This window comes from Cherax quadricarinatus, chromosome 2, assembly GCF_038502225.1.
Source record: "Cherax quadricarinatus isolate ZL_2023a chromosome 2, ASM3850222v1, whole genome shotgun sequence".
Classification (NCBI taxonomy): Eukaryota; Metazoa; Arthropoda; class Malacostraca; order Decapoda; family Parastacidae; genus Cherax; species Cherax quadricarinatus.
In genome coordinates this window covers 79,689,846-79,709,261 of record NC_091293.1, presented here as the reverse complement: position 1 = coordinate 79,709,261, position 19,416 = coordinate 79,689,846, and the positions used below count along the sequence as shown (strand labels likewise).

The following is a 19,416-nucleotide window of genomic DNA, read 5'->3' as shown; positions in this document are numbered from 1 at the left end:
CCAAGGATTGTACCTCAACATTACTGAGACACATAACTGGACCAAGTACTGTACCTCAACATTACTGAGACACATAACTGAACCAAGTACTGTACCTCAACATTACTGAGACACATAACTGGACCAAGTACTGTACCTCAACATTACTGAGACACATAACTGGACCAAGTACTGTATCTCAACATTACTGAGACACATAACTGGACCAAGGAGTGTACCTCAACATTACTGAGACACATAACTGGACCAAGTACTGTACCTCAACATTACTGAGACACATAACTGGACCAAGGACTGTACCTCAACATTACTGAGACACATAACTGGACCAAGGATTGTACCTCAACATTACTGAGACACATAACTGGACCAAGGATTGTACCTCAACATTACTGAGACACATAACTGGACCAAGGATTGTACCTCAACATTACTGAGACACATAACTGGACCAAGTACTGTACCTCAACATTACTGAGACACATAACTGGACCAAGGATTGTACCTCAACATTACTGAGACACATAACTGGACCAAGGATTGTACCTCAACATTACTGAGACACATAACTGGACCAAGTACTGTACCTCAACATTACTGAGACACATAACTGGACCAAGGATTGTACCTCAACATTACTGAGACACATAACTGGACCAAGGATTGTACCTCAACATTACTGAGACACATAACTGGACCAAGTACTGTACCTCAACATTACTGAGACACATAACTGAACCAAGTACTGTACCTCAACATTACTGAGACACATAACTGGACCAAGGACTGTACCTCAACATTACTGAGACACATAACTGGACCAAGGATTGTACCTCAACATTACTGAGACACATAACTGGACCAAGGATTGTACCTCAACATTACTGAGACACATAACTGGACCAAGTACTGTACCTCAACATTACTGAGACACATAACTGGACCAAGGATTGTACCTCAACATTACTGAGACACATAACTGGACCAAGGATTGTACCTCAACATTACTGAGACACATAACTGGACCAAGTACTGTACCTCAACATTACTGAGACACATAACTGGACCAAGTACTGTACCTCAACATTACTGAGACACATAACTGGACCAAGTACTGTACCTCAACATTACTGAGACACATAACTGGACCAAGGATTGTACCTCAACATTACTGAGACACATAACTGGACCAAGGATTGTACCTCAACATTACTGAGACACATAACTGGACCAAGGATTGTACCTCAACATTACTGAGACACATAACTGGACCAAGTACTGTACCTCAGCATTACTGAGACACATAACTGGACCAAGGATTGTACCTCAACATTACTGAGACACATAACTGGACCAAGGATTGTACCTCAACATTACTGAGACACATAACTGGACCAAGTACTGTACCTCAACATTACTGAGACACATAACTGGACCAAGGATTGTACCTCAATATTACTGAGACACATAACTGGACCAAGGATTGTACCTCAACATTACTGAGGCACATAACTGGACCAAGTACTGTACCTCAACATTACTGAGACACATAACTGGACCAAGGATTGTACCTCAACATTACTGAGACACATAACTGTACCAAGGATTGTACCTCAACATTACTGAGACACATAACTGGACCAAGGACTGTACCTCAATATTACTGAGACACATAACTGGACCAAGAATTGTACCTCAATATTACTGAGACACATAACTGGAACAAGGATTGTACCTCAACATTACTGAGACACATAACTGGACCAAGTACTGTACCTCAATATTACTGAGACACATAACTGGACCAAGTACTGTACCTCAATATTACTGAGACACATAACTGGACCAAGTACTGTACCTCAACATTACTGAGACACATAACTGGACCAAGTACTGTACCTCAATATTACTGAGACACATAACTGGACCAAGGACTGTACCTCAACATTACTGAGACACATAACTGGACCAAGTACTGTACCTCAACATTACTGAGACACATAACTGGACCAAATACTGTACCTCAACATTACAGAGGCACATAACTGGACCAAGTACTGTACCTCAACATTACTGAGACACATAACTGGACCAAGGATTGTACCTCAACATTACAGAGGCACATAACTGGACCAAGGATTGTACCTCAACATTACTGAGACACATAACTGGACCAAGTACTGTACCTCAATATTACTGAGACACATAACTGGACCAAGTACTGTACCTCAATATTACTGAGACACATAACTGGACCAAGGATTGTACCTCAATATTACTGAGACACATAACTGGACCAAGGATTGTACCTTAATATTACTGAGACACATAACTGGACCAAGGACTGTACCTCAACATTACTGAGGCACATAACTGGACCAAGTACTGTACCTCAACATTACTGAGACACATAACTGGACCAAGGATTGTACCTCAATATTACTGAGACACATAACTGGACCAAGGATTGTACCTCAACATTACTGAAACACATAACTGGACCAAGGACTGTACCTCAACATTACTGAGGCACATAACTGGACCAAGTACTGTACCTCAACATTACTGAGACACATAACTGGACCAAGGATTGTACCTCAACATTACTGAGACACATAACTGGACCAAGGACTGTACCTCAACATTACTGAGGCACATAACTGGACCAAGTACTGTACCTCAACATTACAGAGGCACATAACTGGACCAAGGACTGTACCTCAACATTACTGAGACACATAACTGGACCAAGGATTGTACCTCAACATTACTGAGACACATAACTGGACCAAGTACTGTACCTCAACATTACTGAGACACATAACTGGACCAAGGATTGTACCTCAACATTACTGAGACACATAACTGGACCAAAGATTGTATCTCAACATTACTGAGACACATAACTGGACCAAGGATTGTACCTCAACATTACTGAGACACATAACTGGACCAAGTACTGTACCTCAACATTACTGAGACACATAACTGGACCAAGGATTGTACCTCAACATTACTGAGACACATAACTGGACCAAAGATTGTATCTCAACATTACTGAGACACATAACTGGACCAAGGATTGTACCTCAACTTTACTGAGACACATAACTGGACCAAGTACTGTACCTCAACAATACTGAGACACATAACTGGACCAAGGATTTTACCTCAACATTACTGAGACACATAACTGGACCAAGGATTGTACCTCAACATTACTGAGACACATAACTGGACCAAGTACTGTACCTCAACATTACTGAGACACATAACTGGACCAAGGATTGTACCTCAACATTACTGAGACACATAACTGGACCAAGTACTGTACCTCAACATTACTGAGACACATAACTAGACCAAGGATTGTACCTCAACATTACTGAGACACATAACTGGACCAAGTACTGTACCTCAACATTACTGAGACACATAACTTGACCAAGTACTGTACCTCAACATTACTGAGACACATAACTGGACCAAGTACTGTACCTCAACATTACTGAGACACATAACTGGACCAAGTACTGTACCTCAACATTACTGAGACACATAACTGGACTAAGGATTGTACCTCAATATTACAGAGGCACATAACTAGACCAAGGACTGTACCTCAACATTACTGAGACACATAACTGGACCAAGGATTGTACCTCAACATTACTGAGACACATAACTGGACCAAGTACTGTACCTCAACATTACTGAGACACATAACTGGACCAAGGATTGTACCTCAACATTACTGAGACACATAACTGGACCAAGTACTGTACCTCAACATTACTGAGACACATAACTGGACCAAGTACTGTACCTCAACATTACTGAGACACATAACTGGACCAAGGATTGTACCTCAATATTACTGAGACACATAACTGGACCAAGTACTGCACCTCAACATTACTGAGATACATAACTGGACCAAGGATTGTACCTCAATATTACTGAGACACATAACTGGACCAAGTACTGTACCTCAACATTACTGAGACACATAACTGGACCAAGGATTGTACCTCAACATTACTGAGACACATAACTGGACCAAGTACTGTACCTCAACATTACTGAGACACATAACTGGACCTTGGATTGTACCTCAACATTACTGAGACACATAACTGGACCAAGGATTGTACCTCAACATTACTGAGACACATAACTGGACCAAGTACTGTACCTCAACATTACTGAGACACATAACTGAACCAAGTACTGTACCTCAACATTACTGAGACACATAACTGGACCAAGGACTGTACCTCAACATTACTGAGACACATAACTGGACCAAGGATTGTACCTCAACATTACTGAGACACATAACTGGACTAAGGATTGTACCTCAACATTACTGAGACACATAACTGGACCAAGGATTGTACCTCAACATTACTGAGACACATAACTGGACCAAGGATTGTACCTCAACATTACTGAGACACATAACTGGACCAAGTACTGTACCTCAACATTACTGAGACACATAACTGGACCAAGTACTGTACCTCAACATTACTGAGACACATAACTGGACCAAGTACTGTACCTCAACATTACTGAGACACATAACTGGACCAAGGATTGTACCTCAACATTACTGAGACACATAACTGGACCAAGGATTGTACCTCAACATTACTGAGACACATAACTGGACCAAGGATTGTACCTCAACATTACTGAGACACATAACTGGACCAAGTACTGTACCTCAACATTACTGAGACACATAACTGGACCAAGGATTGTACCTCAATATTACTGAGACACATAACTGGACCAAGTACTGTACCTCAACATTACTGAGACACATAACTGGACCAAGGATTGTACCTCAACATTACTGAGACACATAACTGGACCAAGTACTGTACCTCAACATTACTGAGACACATAACTGGACCAAGGATTGTACCTCAACATTACTGAGACACATAACTGGACCAAGGATTGTACCTCAACATTACTGAGACACATAACTGGACCAAGTACTGTACCTCAACATTACTGAGACACATAACTGAACCAAGTACTGTACCTCAACATTACTGAGACACATAACTGGACCAAGGACTGTACCTCAACATTACTGAGACACATAACTGGACCAAGGATTGTACCTCAACATTACTGAGACACATAACTGGACCAAGGATTGTACCTCAACATTACTGAGACACATAACTGGACCAAGGATTGTACCTCAACATTACTGAGACACATAACTGGACCAAGGATTGTACCTCAACATTACTGAGACACATAACTGGACCAAGTACTGTACCTCAACATTACTGAGACACATAACTGGACCAAGTACTGTACCTCAACATTACTGAGACACATAACTGGACCAAGTACTGTACCTCAACATTACTGAGACACATAACTGGACCAAGTACTGTACCTCAACATTACTGAGACACATAACTGGACCAAGGATTGTACCTCAACATTACTGAGACACATAACTGGACCAAGGATTGTACCTCAACATTACTGAGACACATAACTGGACCAAGTACTGTACCTCAACATTACTGAGACACATAACTGGACCAAGGATTGTACCTCAATATTACTGAGACACATAACTGGACCAAGGATTGTACCTCAACATTACTGAGGCACATAACTGGACCAAGTACTGTACCTCAACATTACTGAGACACATAACTGGACCAAGGATTGTACCTCAACATTACTGAGACACATAACTGTACCAAGGATTGTACCTCAACATTACTGAGACACATAACTGGACCAAGGACTGTACCTCAATATTACTGAGACACATAACTGGACCAAGAATTGTACCTCAATATTACTGAGACACATAACTGGAACAAGGATTGTACTTCAACATTACTGAGACACATAACTGGACCAAGTACTGTACCTCAATATTACTGAGACACATAACTGGACCAAGTACTGTACCTCAATATTACTGAGACACATAACTGGACCAAGTACTGTACCTCAACATTACTGAGACACATAACTGGACCAAGTACTGTACCTCAATATTACTGAGACACATAACTGGACCAAGGACTGTACCTCAACATTACTGAGACACATAACTGGACCAAGTACTGTACCTCAACATTACTGAGACACATAACTGGACCAAATACTGTACCTCAACATTACAGAGGCACATAACTGGACCAAGTACTGTACCTCAACATTACTGAGACACATAACTGGACCAAGGATTGTACCTCAACATTACAGAGGCATATAACTGGACCAAGGATTGTACCTCAACATTACTGAGACACATAACTGGACCAAGTACTGTACCTCAACATTACTGAGACACATAACTGGACCAAGGACTGTACCTCAACACTACTGAGACACATAACTGGACCAAGGATTGTACCTCAATATTACTGAGACACATAACTGGACCAAGGATTGTACCTTAATATTACTGAGACACATAACTGGACCAAGGACTGTACCTCAACATTACTGAGGCACATAACTGGACCAAGTACTGTACCTCAACATTACTGAGACACATAACTGGACCAAGGATTGTACCTCAATATTACTGAGACACATAACTGGACCAAGGATTGTACCTCAACATTACTGAAACACATAACTGGACCAAGGACTGTACCTCAACATTACTGAGGCACATAACTGGACCAAGTACTGTACCTCAACATTACTGAGACACATAACTGGACCAAGGATTGTACCTCAACATTACTGAGACACATAACTGGACCAAGGACTGTACCTCAACATTACTGAGGCACATAACTGGACCAAGTACTTTACCTCAACATTACAGAGGCACATAACTGGACCAAGGACTGTACCTCAACATTACAGAGGCACATAACTGGACCAAGGACTGTACCTCAACATTACTGAGACACATAACTGGACCAAGGATTGTACCTCAACATTACTGAGACACATAACTGGACCAAGTACTGTACCTCAACATTACTGAGACACATAACTGGACCAAGGATTGTACCTCAACATTACTGAGACACATAACTGGACCAAGGATTGTATCTCAACATTACTGAGACACATAACTGGACCAAGGATTGTACCTCAACATTACTGAGACACATAACTGGACCAAGTACTGTACCTCAACATTACTGAGACACATAACTGGACCAAGGATTGTACCTCAACATTACTGAGACACATAACTGGACCAAAGATTGTATCTCAACATTACTGAGACACATAACTGGACCAAGGATTGTACCTCAACTTTACTGAGACACATAACTGGACCAAGTACTGTACCTCAACAATACTGAGACACATAACTGGACCAAGGATTTTACCTCAACATTACTGAGACACATAACTGGACCAAGGATTGTACCTCAACATTACTGAGACACATAACTGGACCAAGTACTGTACCTCAACATTACTGAGACACATAACTGGACCAAGGATTGTACCTCAACATTACTGAGACACATAACTGGACCAAGTACTGTACCTCAACATTACTGAGACACATAACTAGACCAAGGATTGTACCTCAACATTACTGAGACACATAACTGGACCAAGTACTGTACCTCAACATTACTGAGACACATAACTTGACCAAGTACTGTACCTCAACATTACTGAGACACATAACTGGACCAAGTACTGTACCTCAACATTACTGAGACACATACCTGGACTAAGGATTGTACCTCAGTATTACAGAGGCACATAACTAGACCAAGGACTGTACCTCAACATTACTGAGACACATAACTGGACCAAGGATTGTACCTCAACATTACTGAGACACATAACTGGACCAAGTACTGTACCTCAACATTACTGAGACACATAACTGGACCAAGGATTGTACCTCAACATTACTGAGACACATAACTGGACCAAGTACTGTACCTCAACATTACTGAGACACATAACTGGACCAAGTACTGTACCTCAACATTACTGAGACACATAACTGGACCAAGGATTGTACCTCAATATTACTGAGACACATAACTGGACCAAGTACTGTACCTCAACATTTCTGAGACACATAACTGGACCAAGGACTGTACCTCAACATTTCTGAGACACATAACTGGACCAAGGATTGTACCTCAACATTACAGAGGCACATAACTGGACCAAGTACTGTACCTCAACATTACTGAGACACATAACTGGACCAAGGACTGTACCTCAACATTACAGAGGCACATAACTGGACCAAGTAGTGAACCTCAACATTACTGAGACACATAACTGGACCAAGGACTGTACCTCAACATTACTGAGACACATAACTGGACCAAGTACTGTACCTCAACATTACTGAGACACATAACTGGACCAAGTACTGTACCTCAACATTACTGAGACACATAACTGGACCAAGTACTGTACCTCAACATTACTGAGGCACATAACTGGACCAAGGATTGTACCTCAACATTACAGAGGCACATAACTGGACCAAGTACTGTACCTCAACATTACTGAGACACATAACTGGACCAAGGACTGTACCTCAACATTACAGAGGCACATAACTGGACCAAGGATTGTACCTCAACATTACTGAGACACATAACTGGACCAAGGATTGTACCTCAACATTACTGAGACACATAACTGGACCAAGTACTGTACCTCAACATTACTGAGACACATAACTGGACCAAGGATTGTACCTCAACATTACTGAGACACATAACTGGACCAAGTACTGTACCTCATCATTACTGAGACACATAACTGGACCAAGGATTGTACCTCAACATTACTGAGACACATAACTGGACCAAGTACTGTACCTCAACATTACTGAGACACATAACTGGACCAAGGATTGTACCTCAACATTACTGAGACACATAACTGGACCAAGGATTGTACCTCAACATTACTGAGACACATAACTGGACCAAGGACTGTACCTCAACATTACAGAAGCACATAACTGGACCAAGGACTGTACCTCAACATTACAGAGGCACATAACTGGACCAGGGATTGTACCTCAACATTACAGAGGCACATAATGAGACCAGGGATTGTACCTCAATATTACAGAGGCACATAATGAGACCAGGGACTGTACCTCAACATTACAGAGGCACATAATGAAACCAGTGACTGTACCTCAACATGGAGCAGTGGTAAGCGGGGTCTCCAGTGGGCAAATCCACTAGTGGAAGTAGGTCGTGTCTATAGATTGGACAAGTGTGGAAGAATTCCCAGTGTCAGGATCCCATCATGTTTTTGTCTGTCAAATTTTGTTTAAAAGTTTTGGAAAACTGACAAGTTGATAAGTGAAAACTTGTCTTTATTGTAGACCTCGACGTCTCCAGTCTTGAAATTCTTATCTTATTTCTATTTGCCTTAACTTGGGGTTGGTTCTCTTATAACTTTCAACCTTATTTAAGACATAAAAAGTATTCTTGGCTTGTGTTGAACATGTGAAATGAAGCCTTAATGACCATTTTGCAGTAAACAGATTGTGAACCTCATTAACCAACCATTACCTAACCAATCTACGACCTTTAATGACCCTAGAGTAGTAAATTGACTTCAAACACCATTATTCGACCAACAACCTTTAATGACCCTAGTGTAGTATAGTATCGTAACCCACTTAACCAACCAGTCTTAATGACCCTCGTATAGCACATAGAATTTAAACCCCATTAACTATCCAAGCACTCAAAAATAATAAAAAAAAAATCTTTACCTGGTCAGGACCATTTCTGAATTCCTCAGACGCAGCTTCAAGATCACCCATCTTAGTCTGGAAAAAATAAAAATAATTCTCTAATATATTTATAGGTATAGTAGTAAATTTGGATATATTTCAAGTATACTCTGAACCATCATCATATCAACTAACTTTAATACTTGGTAAATATATAATACAACATATTTAACTCTGAAAAAGGACGGGGAAATTAACCCAGTCTCAAAATATTTTGTCGGGCGTTTGAAAATACACGTTTTTAAGTGTTACAATGACACCAGCGCTGCCAGATGTAAGATAATGATGCTAATTTCGTTATTATCAGATAATTTTATCCTCAAATCACAAAAGGATAAGATAAGTTTTGTGGTATTTTAAGCCTGGGGTAGGAAGTGTTATCCAGCCAGGATAATCCTGAGCAGGAGCGTTAGCCACCCAGGATAATCCGGGGCAGAGAGCATTAGCCACCCAGGAATATCCGGGGTAGGGAGCGTTATCCACCCAAAATAACTTGGGATAAGGAGTGTTATCCAGCCAGGACAACCCAGGGTAATGAAGGTCAGCCACTCAGGATAACCAGGGGTAGGGAGTATCATCCAGCCAAGATAACCTGGGGTTTATCTGGAGTTTACATGGAGAGGGTTTCAAGGGTCAACGCCCCCGCGGCCCAGTCTGAGACCAGGCCTCATGGTGGATCAGTCTCACCAACCAGGCTGTTACTGTTGGCCGCACGTAAACCGACGTACGAACCACAGCCCGGCTGGTCAGGTACTGACTTCAAGTGCCTATCCAGCGCCTTCTTGAAGACAGCCAGGAGTCTATTGGTAATCCCCCTTATGTATGCTGGGAGGCAGTTGAACAGTTTTGGGCCCCTGACACTTATTGTGTTGTCTCTCATCGTGCTAGTGACACCCCTGCTTTTCACTGGGAAGATGTTGCATCTCCTGTCGAGTCTTTTGCTTTTATAGGGAGTGATTTTCGTGTGCAAATTTGATTCTAATTCCTCTAGGATTTTCCAAGTGCATATAATCATGTATCTCTCCCGCCTGCGTTCTAGGGAATACAGCTTGAGGAACTTCAACCGTTCCCAGTAATTGAGGTGTTTTATCGCAGTTATGTGTTCCGTGAAAGTTCTCGGTACATTTTCTAGGTCAGCAATTTCACCTGCCTTGAAAGGTGCTGTCAGTGTGCAGCAATATTCCAGCCTAGATAGAACAAACGATCCCTAGTTTTGAAAGTTCTCATTATTCATTCTGTCATTTTTCTAGCAGATGTAGTAGATAAATTCTTGTGGTCCTCGAAAGTGAGATCCTGTGACATTATGACCCCAGGTCCTTTCTCCCTATTGTGTGATTGGAATTTGTTTTATACTCCGATATTGTTTTAATTTCCTCACGTTTTCCAAATCGGAGGAATTGAAATTTTTCTACATTGAACATTATGTTGTTTTCTGCAGCCCATTTAAATATATGGTTGATGTCCGCCTCGAGTTTTGCAGTGTCTTTAAAGGAGGACACTGTCATGCAAATTCGGGTGTCATGTGAGCTATGGCTTATATCCCTGTCTATGTCAGATATGAGGATGAGGAACAAGATGGGAGCGAGTACTGTGCCTTGTGGAACAGAGGTTTCCACCGTAGCCGCCTCGGACTTTACTCTGTTTACTACTACTCTTTGTGCTCTGGAGAGTTTACCTGGAGAGACTTCCGGGGGTCAACGCCCCCGCGGCCCGGTCTGTGAACAGGCCTCCTGGTGGATCAGAGCCTGATCAACCAGGCTGTTGCTGCTGGCTGCACGCAAACCAACGTACAAACCACAGCCCAGCTGGTCAGGAACCGACTTTAGGTGCTTGTCCAGTGCCAGCTTGAAGACTGCCAGGGGTCTGTTGGTAATCCCCCTTATGTATGCTGGGAGGCAGTTGAACAGTCTCGGGCCCCTGACACTTATTGTATGGTCTCTTAACGTGCTAGTGACACTCCTGCTTTTCATTGGGGGGATGTTGCATCGTCTGCCAAGTCTTTTGCTTTCGTAGTGAGTGATTTTCGTGTGCAAGTTCGGTACTAGTCCCTCTAGGATTTTCCAGGTGTATATAATTACGTATCTCTCCCTCCTGCATTCCAGGGAATACAGGTTTAGGAACCTCAAGCGCTCCCAGTAATTGAGGTGTTTTATCTCCGTTATGCGCGCTGTGAAAGTTCTCTGTACATTTTCTAGGTCAGCAACTTCACCTGCCTTGAAAGATGCTGTTAGTGTGCAGCAATATTCCAGCCTAGATAGAACAAGTGACCTGAAGCGTGTCATCATGGGCTTGGCCTCCCTAGTTTTGAAGGTTCTCATTATCCATCCTGTCATTTTTCTAGCAGATTGATACAATGTTATGGTCCTTGAAGGTGAGATCCTCCGACATGATTACTCCCAGGTCTTTGACGTTGGTGTTTCGCTCTATTTTGTGGCCAGAATTTGTTTTTTACTCTGATGAAGATTTAATTTCATCGTGTTTACAATATCTGAGTAATTGAAATTTCTCATCGTTGAACTTCATATTGTTTTCTGCAGCCCACTGAAAGATTTGGTTGATGTCCGCCTGGAGCCTTGCAGTGTCTGCAATGGAAGACACTGTCATGCAGATTCGGGTGTCATCTGCAAAGGAAGACACAGTGCTGTGGCTGACATCCTTGTCCATGTCGGATATGAGGATGAGGAACAAGATGGGAGCGAGTACTGTGCTTTGTGGAACAGAGCTTTTCACCATAGCTGCCTCGGACTTTACTCTGTTGATGACTACTCTCTGTGTTCTGTTAGTGAGGAAATTATAGATACATCGACCGACTTTTCCTGTTATTCCTTTAGCACGCATTTTGTGCGCTACTACGCCATGGTCACACTTGTCGAAGGCTTTTGCAAAGTCTGTATATATTACATCTGCATTCTTTTTGTCTTCTACTGCATTTAGGACCTTGTGATAGTGATCCAATAGTTGAGACAGACAGGAGCGACCTGTTCTAAACCCATGTTGCCCTGGGTTGTGTAACTGATGGGTTTCTAGATGGGTGGTGAACTTGCATCTTAGGACCCTTTCAAAGATTTTTATGATATGGGATGTTAGTGCTATCGGTCTGTAGTTCTTTGCTGTTGCTTTACTGCCCCCTTTGTGGAGTGGGGCTATGTCTGTTGTTTTTAATAACTGTGGGACGACCCCCATGTCCATGCTCCCTCTCCATAGGATGGAAAAGGCTCGTGCTAGGGGCTTCTTGCAGTTCTTGATGAACACGGAGTTCCATGAGTCTGGCCCTGGGGCAGAGTGCATGGGCATGTCATTTATCGCCTGTTCGAAGTCATTTGGCGTCAGGATAACATTGGATAGGCTTGTGTTAACCAAATTTTGTGGCTCTCTCATAAAAAATTCATTTTGATCTTTGACTCTCAGTCTGGTTAGCGGCTTGCTAAAAACCGAGTCATATTGGGACTTGAGTAGCTCACTCATTTCCTTGCTGTCATCTGTGTAGGACCCATCTTGTTTAAGTAGGGGCCCAATACTGGACGTTGTTCTCGACTTTGATTTGGCATTGGAGAAGAAATACTTTGGGTTTCTTTCGATTTCATTTATGGCTTTTAGTTCTTCCCGCGATTCCTGACTCCTATAAGATTCCTTTAGCTTAAGTTCGATACTTGCTATTTCTCTGACCAGTGTCTCCCTACGCATTTCAGATATATTGACCTCTTTTAGCCGCTCTGTTATTCTTTTCCGTCGCCTGTAAAGGGAGCGCCTGTCTCTTTCTATTTTACATCTACTCCTCCTTTTTCTTAGAGGAATAAGCCTTGTGCATACATCGAGTGCCACCAAGTTAATTTGTTCAAGGCATAAGTTGAGGTCTGTGTTGCTTAGTGTATCTTCCCAGCTTATATCAGTTAGAAATTGGTTTACTTGGTCCCACTTTATGTTTATGTTATTGAAGTTGAATTTGGTGAATGCTCCCTCGTGATTAGTCTCATTATGTTGGTCTGGGGCTCCATGCATACATGTCTGAACCTCAATTATGTTGTGATCTGAGTATATTGTTTTTGATATGGTGACATTTCTTATCAGATCATCATTGTTAGTGAAGATGAGGTCTAGTGTATTCTCCAGTCTAGTAGACTCTATTATTTGCTGGTTTAAATTGAATTTTGTGCAGAGATTTAAAAGCTCGTGTGAGTGTGAGTTTTCATCAGAGCTGCCTCCTGGTGTTATTACTGCAACAATATTATTTGCTATATTCCTCCATTTTAGGTGCCTTAAGTTGAAATCCCCCAGGAGCAAGATGTTGGGTGCAGGAGCTGGAAGATTTTCCAGACAGTGGTCAATTTTTAACAGCTGTTCCTGGAATTGCTGGGATGTTGCATCCGGAGGCTTGTAGACTACCACAATGACTAGGTTTTGGTTCTCGACCTTTACTGCTAAAACTTCCACTACATCATTTGAGGCATTAAGCAGTTCTGTGCAAACAAGTGACTCTGCAATGTACAGGCCAACCCCCCATCCCTTTTGCCTGTTCACTCTCACATCTGTATAGGTTGTAACCTGGGATCCATATTTCGTTGTCCAAGTGATCCTTTATGTGGGTCTCAGTGAAAGCTGCAACATTGCCTTTGCCTCTGCAAGCAGTCCAAGGATGAAAGGTATTTTGTTGATTGTTGCTGGCTTTAGACCCTGTATATTTGCAAAGAAGACTGTCATCAGACTGTGGTATTGTTGGTACTGGGGGATGATTTTTTTTCCGGCATTAGTGTAGACAGCCTGTACTGTCAGAACACACAGCCTAGCCGTCTGCTCTGACTAGTTCATATTTTGCGGCATTTAGGTGCTGCCCTCTGTAGGCTCACCCAGGTCAGTGGGAGGCTCAGCCCATTCGCTCTCACTCCTAGGCCGACCCTCTTGATAGACACAAGTGCTCCCCCTCCACGGACTGGCTTGCGGTCACTCCCTCACACTGCCCATTGTGTACTCACTCCTATCCAATTAAAGCCAAACTAGTCCACGGCCGTATTATTGCTACCTACGCTACCTTCATCGGCACTAAACCGCTGTTCAGCAGCAAGAACAGTAATAACAGTGGTGACAGCGGAGTCAACTGCATCGTGAGCCTACTCAGGGTGGAGGGGTTGATGCCAGTCAACATCATCCATCGTCATCCAACACACCTGCTGGCCTAAAGAGTTATCTGTTACTCCCAGCATCTTGACGGGATCTGAGATAGATCTTCGTCCTAGATTTTTCCCACAAAATCTGGACATAGGCGTCATGGCGTCATCTCCAGCCTTAGCAGTCACGTGTTCACCTCATCACCCTCTCTACAGCCCTTCAACACTCTCCAGCACCATTCTCCTGCCTCCTACAGCATCCCTACACCCTTCTCAGCTACAAGAAGTAGAGGTGAGGTCGTTTAGTGTGTTGGCTTCGTGTGGCTCCATGCGTGACCACGAGGCAGCTCTGGGGTTGGTTGATACCCTATTCAGCGTGTAAACACACCAGCCCTCTCTACAGCCTTCTCTGCTACGCAACGAAGTCCATCTCGCCGTCCATGTGTGTTGTGTTCTTCCCAATTTCCTCCAAGAAGTTCTACCTGGCTTAGCCACGTGGGAACCCAGTTGGCTTAGCCCCTAAGCCAGCTTAGTTCAGCCCCCACGCCGTCTACAGCAGCTCGTGACTCATCATTGTGTCTACATCTACTCAGCGTCTATGTATCTCCAGCCAGTGCAGTTTTTTTTGTGTTGCCCAGTTAAAATTTTTTTTTCTTTCCCTTGCTGTTACATTCCCAGTTCATCACCAGTTTTGTTTTCCCCAGTGATTTGTTACAGTAAAACTTCCTCGTCCCAGTTCATAGTTTCACTTAAGCTTGTGTTTAGCACGTTCGAGTAGTGCAGTAAATGTTTTGTTCTCCGTGTGCTGAAGCCGCAGTCAGTCAGCATGCCCAGACACACTTGCCAGTGTAAACAAACCACGCACAGCTGTGGCTCATGCCGAGTAGCCATGATTCTCTCATATCTTATACCTCCACAGAGTAACCCCGGTCTTTCCTGTTCTTCCCAAGCCCATTCTGATAATTTTTCCTACGACATTGAAGCCCCATAGCAGTATACAAATGCTACGAGGCGTGTAGTGTTACTAGAAAGTCACTGATTAGATAAATACACGAGTGAGAGGGGTTCGATTTGAGTGGGACTTGCACGTCAACACTGAAAGTTTCAGGACCTGCAGCACCCAGTACCTTCGTCCATCTCCTGCACTCAAAGTTAAGTAAACAGTGACTTACCTAGCATTTCTTAATATTTTGTGACATTATTTAACTGTCCTGCACCAATACAGTTACAGTCCATACCCCCGGCCGGGATTGAACCCGCGGTCATAGAGTCTCAAAACTCCAGCCCGTCGCATTAGCCACTAGACCAGCTAGCCACAATAAGATTCATCCAACTAGGTATATTTCTACACCATAGGAAGGTTAGCACAGGCACCACTGTCACCACAAAATGCAAGTTTTTACAGACTAATCTCCAGCTAGTGTGGCCGTGACGAACTCTAGCTCAAGTCCCTTCACTGCCATCAACATGACTCAAGAAATCATAACGACACGATTGCAAACAAACCATACCACCGGCCGGGATTGAACCCGCGGTCATAGTCTCAAAACTCCAGCCCGTCGCGTTAGCCACTAGACCAGCTAGCCACAATAAGATTCATCCAATTAGGTATATTTCTACACCATAGGAAGGTTAGCACGTCTGGTATTTCAAGAAAAACGAAACTATTGAAAGTCACTCCACTCCACTAAGTACCATTATAATACTGGTTAGTTGCTACTACAACACTGTATTCTGCTATTCACTGGTATCACTAGATTATATGCGAGTACACTAGCAGGCCAGGAAGATTATTAAAACAGCTGACCACTGTGGTAAGATTCTGGCGACTTCTGGCACCTGCCTCTATAGGCTTACCACTTTATTTACAAATTTACCTGTTTTCAAATGACACTTTAGCCTTTATCATCTATATACTAGGTAGCCACTGTAGTATACACTATACACTATGTATACACAATGTTATCAGGGAGACTTTCTTTCCTCTGACAAAGAAAAGTTCTATTATTATTATTTTGCACACGGAACACAGGCCTAAGATTTCCCTCTGGCAGTAAACTCTGCTAGGTAGTGCACACTAATTCTCCTTTTTTGACTCAGTATATAATGTTTTCCGCCCAAGATTGGTTCCAGGCACTAGAGGGATGTATCGTATAGGATTGATGGCACAAATTAAAGTTCTAGCACGTAAGAGCGACCGTGAAAACACGAGAAAACCCGGAGCACAACGAGGCACGCTGACACGCTCACTCTGCTTGTTAGGAAATTATAGATCCATCTACTAACTTTTCCTGTTATTTGTGTATCATGCATTTTGTGTACTATTACACCATGGTCACACTTGTCAAAGGCTTTTGCAAAGTCTGTGTATATTACATCTGCATTTTGTTTGTCTTCTAGAGCTTCCAGGACCTTCTCATAGTGGTCGGGTACTTGGGACAGGCATGAGCGACCTGCCAAGGTGCCCTGGGTTGTGTATCTCATGGGTATTTAGATGAGTGGTGATGCTGCTTCTTGGAACCTTTTTCAAAGATTTTTATGATATGAGATGTTAGTACTATCGTTCTGTAGTTCTTAGCTATTGTTTTACTGCCACCTTTGTAGAGTAGGGCTGTTTGTTGTTTTTTTAGTAACTGTGGCATGACCCCTGTGTCCATGTTCCCTCTCCATAGAATGCAAAAGGCACGTGACAGAGGCTTCTTGCAGTTCGTGATGAACACGGAGTTCCACGAGTCTGGGCCTGGGGCAGAGTGCACATGCATGTCATTTATCGCCTTTTCGAATTCTTGTGGTGTTGGGATAACATCAGATAAGTTTGAATCTATTAAATTCCGTGTCTCGCTGAAAAAAAATTCATTTAGGTCTTCGACTCTCAGTCTGGTTAGTGGCTTACTAAAAACTGAGTCATACTGGGATTTGAGTAGCTCACTCATTTCCTTGCTGTCATCTGTGTAGGACCCATCTCGTCTAAGTAGGGGCCCAACACTGGATGTTGTTCTCGACTTCGATTTGGCATAAAAAAAAAAAAGAAATGTTTTGGGTTTCTTTCATTTTCATTTATGGATTTTAGTTCTTCCCGCATTTCTTGTCTCTTGTGAGATTCCTTTAGCTTTAGTTTGATATTTGCTCTTTCTCTGACCAGTGCCTCCATTCATATTACTGATATATTAACCTCTTTTAACTGCTATGTTACTCTTTGCCTTCGCCTGTATAGGGAGCACTTTTCTCTTTCTAGTTTACATCTTCTCTTCCTTTTCCTTAAAGGAATATGCCTTGAGGATATCTCAAGTCCCAGAGAGATAATTTTTTTCTGGACATAGGTTTGGATCCATATTGCTTAGGATATCTTCCCAGCTTATTTCATTTATATGTTTGACTTTGTCCCACCGTATGTTTTATTATTGAACTTGTTAGGTAAGACACATATGCAACAGTTAGGTATCTTTATTTCGAAACGTTTCAGACTACGGAACAATGCTCTTCTCCAGACTGAGGGACTGACCACCTCAAAACTTTAAGGGTGATGGACTGATTACATCGTCTTCAAGTCTCTTCTGCTTCCATCAACTTTTCTGTACTCGACTGAAGAAGCCTACTGTGTAGGCGAAACGTTTCGAAATAAAGATACCTAACTGTTGCATATGTCTTACCTAACAACCTGTCGGTATTTTATACCATTTTAATGTTCATTATTGAACTTGAATTTAGTGAAGGCTCCCTCGTGACTGATCACATTTTGTTGGTCTGGAGCTCTGTGCATATGTCTGTACCTCTAATATGTTGTGATCTGAGTATATTGTTAATGTGGTAATATTTCGTATCAGATCATCATTGTTAGTGCAGATGAGGTCCAGTGTATTCTCCAATCTTGTTGGCTCTCTTATTTGCTGATTTAAAGTGAATTTGGTGCAGAGATTTAATAGCTCGTGTGTGTGTGTGCATGAATTTTCATCTGAGCTGCCTCCTGGGGCTATCTCTGGTACAGCATTATTTGCTACGTTCCTCCATTTTAGGTGTCTTAGGTTGAAATCACCCAGGGGCAAGATGTTAGTGGCAGGAGCTGGAAGATTTTCCAGACAGTGGTCGATTTTCAAAAGCTGTTCCTTGAATTGTTGGAAAGTTGCATACAGAGGCTGGTATAAAACCACAATGACCAGGTTTTGGTTCTCGATCTTTACTGCCAAAACATCAACAACATCATTTGAGGCATTTGGTAGTTCCAAGCATATCAGTGACTCTGTGATGTACAGGTCAACCCTCCCTTTTTGCCTGTTAACTCTGTCACATCTGTATAGGTTATAACCCAGGATCCATATTTCATTGTAAAAGTTTTTAATTTAGTTTAATATGTTTATTATGCACCCCATACCCATCCTGTGGTGGTAGTCAAAAGATTACAGAGTTACATAATTGGTCCAGGGACTGGACTCCAAAGTTTTGATAGCTGAGCAAGTTACAGAGGTAATGAACTCACAATTTACAAAGGTAATGAACTCACAATTTTCATTGTAAAAGTAATCCTTTATGTGGGTCTCTGTGAAAACCGCG

At 42.3% G+C, this 19,416-nt stretch overlaps 1 protein-coding gene across 2 annotated transcripts in view; it reads right to left on the bottom strand.

Annotated features, from left to right (window-relative positions):
* LOC128684324 (long-chain-fatty-acid--CoA ligase ACSBG2) overlaps positions 1–19,416 on the bottom strand; it is a 183,554-nt gene that overhangs the window by 139,567 nt on the left and 24,571 nt on the right. For both annotated transcript variants that reach the window (XM_070089242.1, XM_070089248.1), the window contains exon 2: positions 9,746–9,802. In XM_070089242.1, coding sequence (XP_069945343.1) covers positions 9,746–9,796 — 51 coding nt within the window. In that variant the 5' untranslated portion in view covers positions 9,797–9,802. The remainder of the gene's footprint in view (positions 1–9,745; positions 9,803–19,416) is intronic.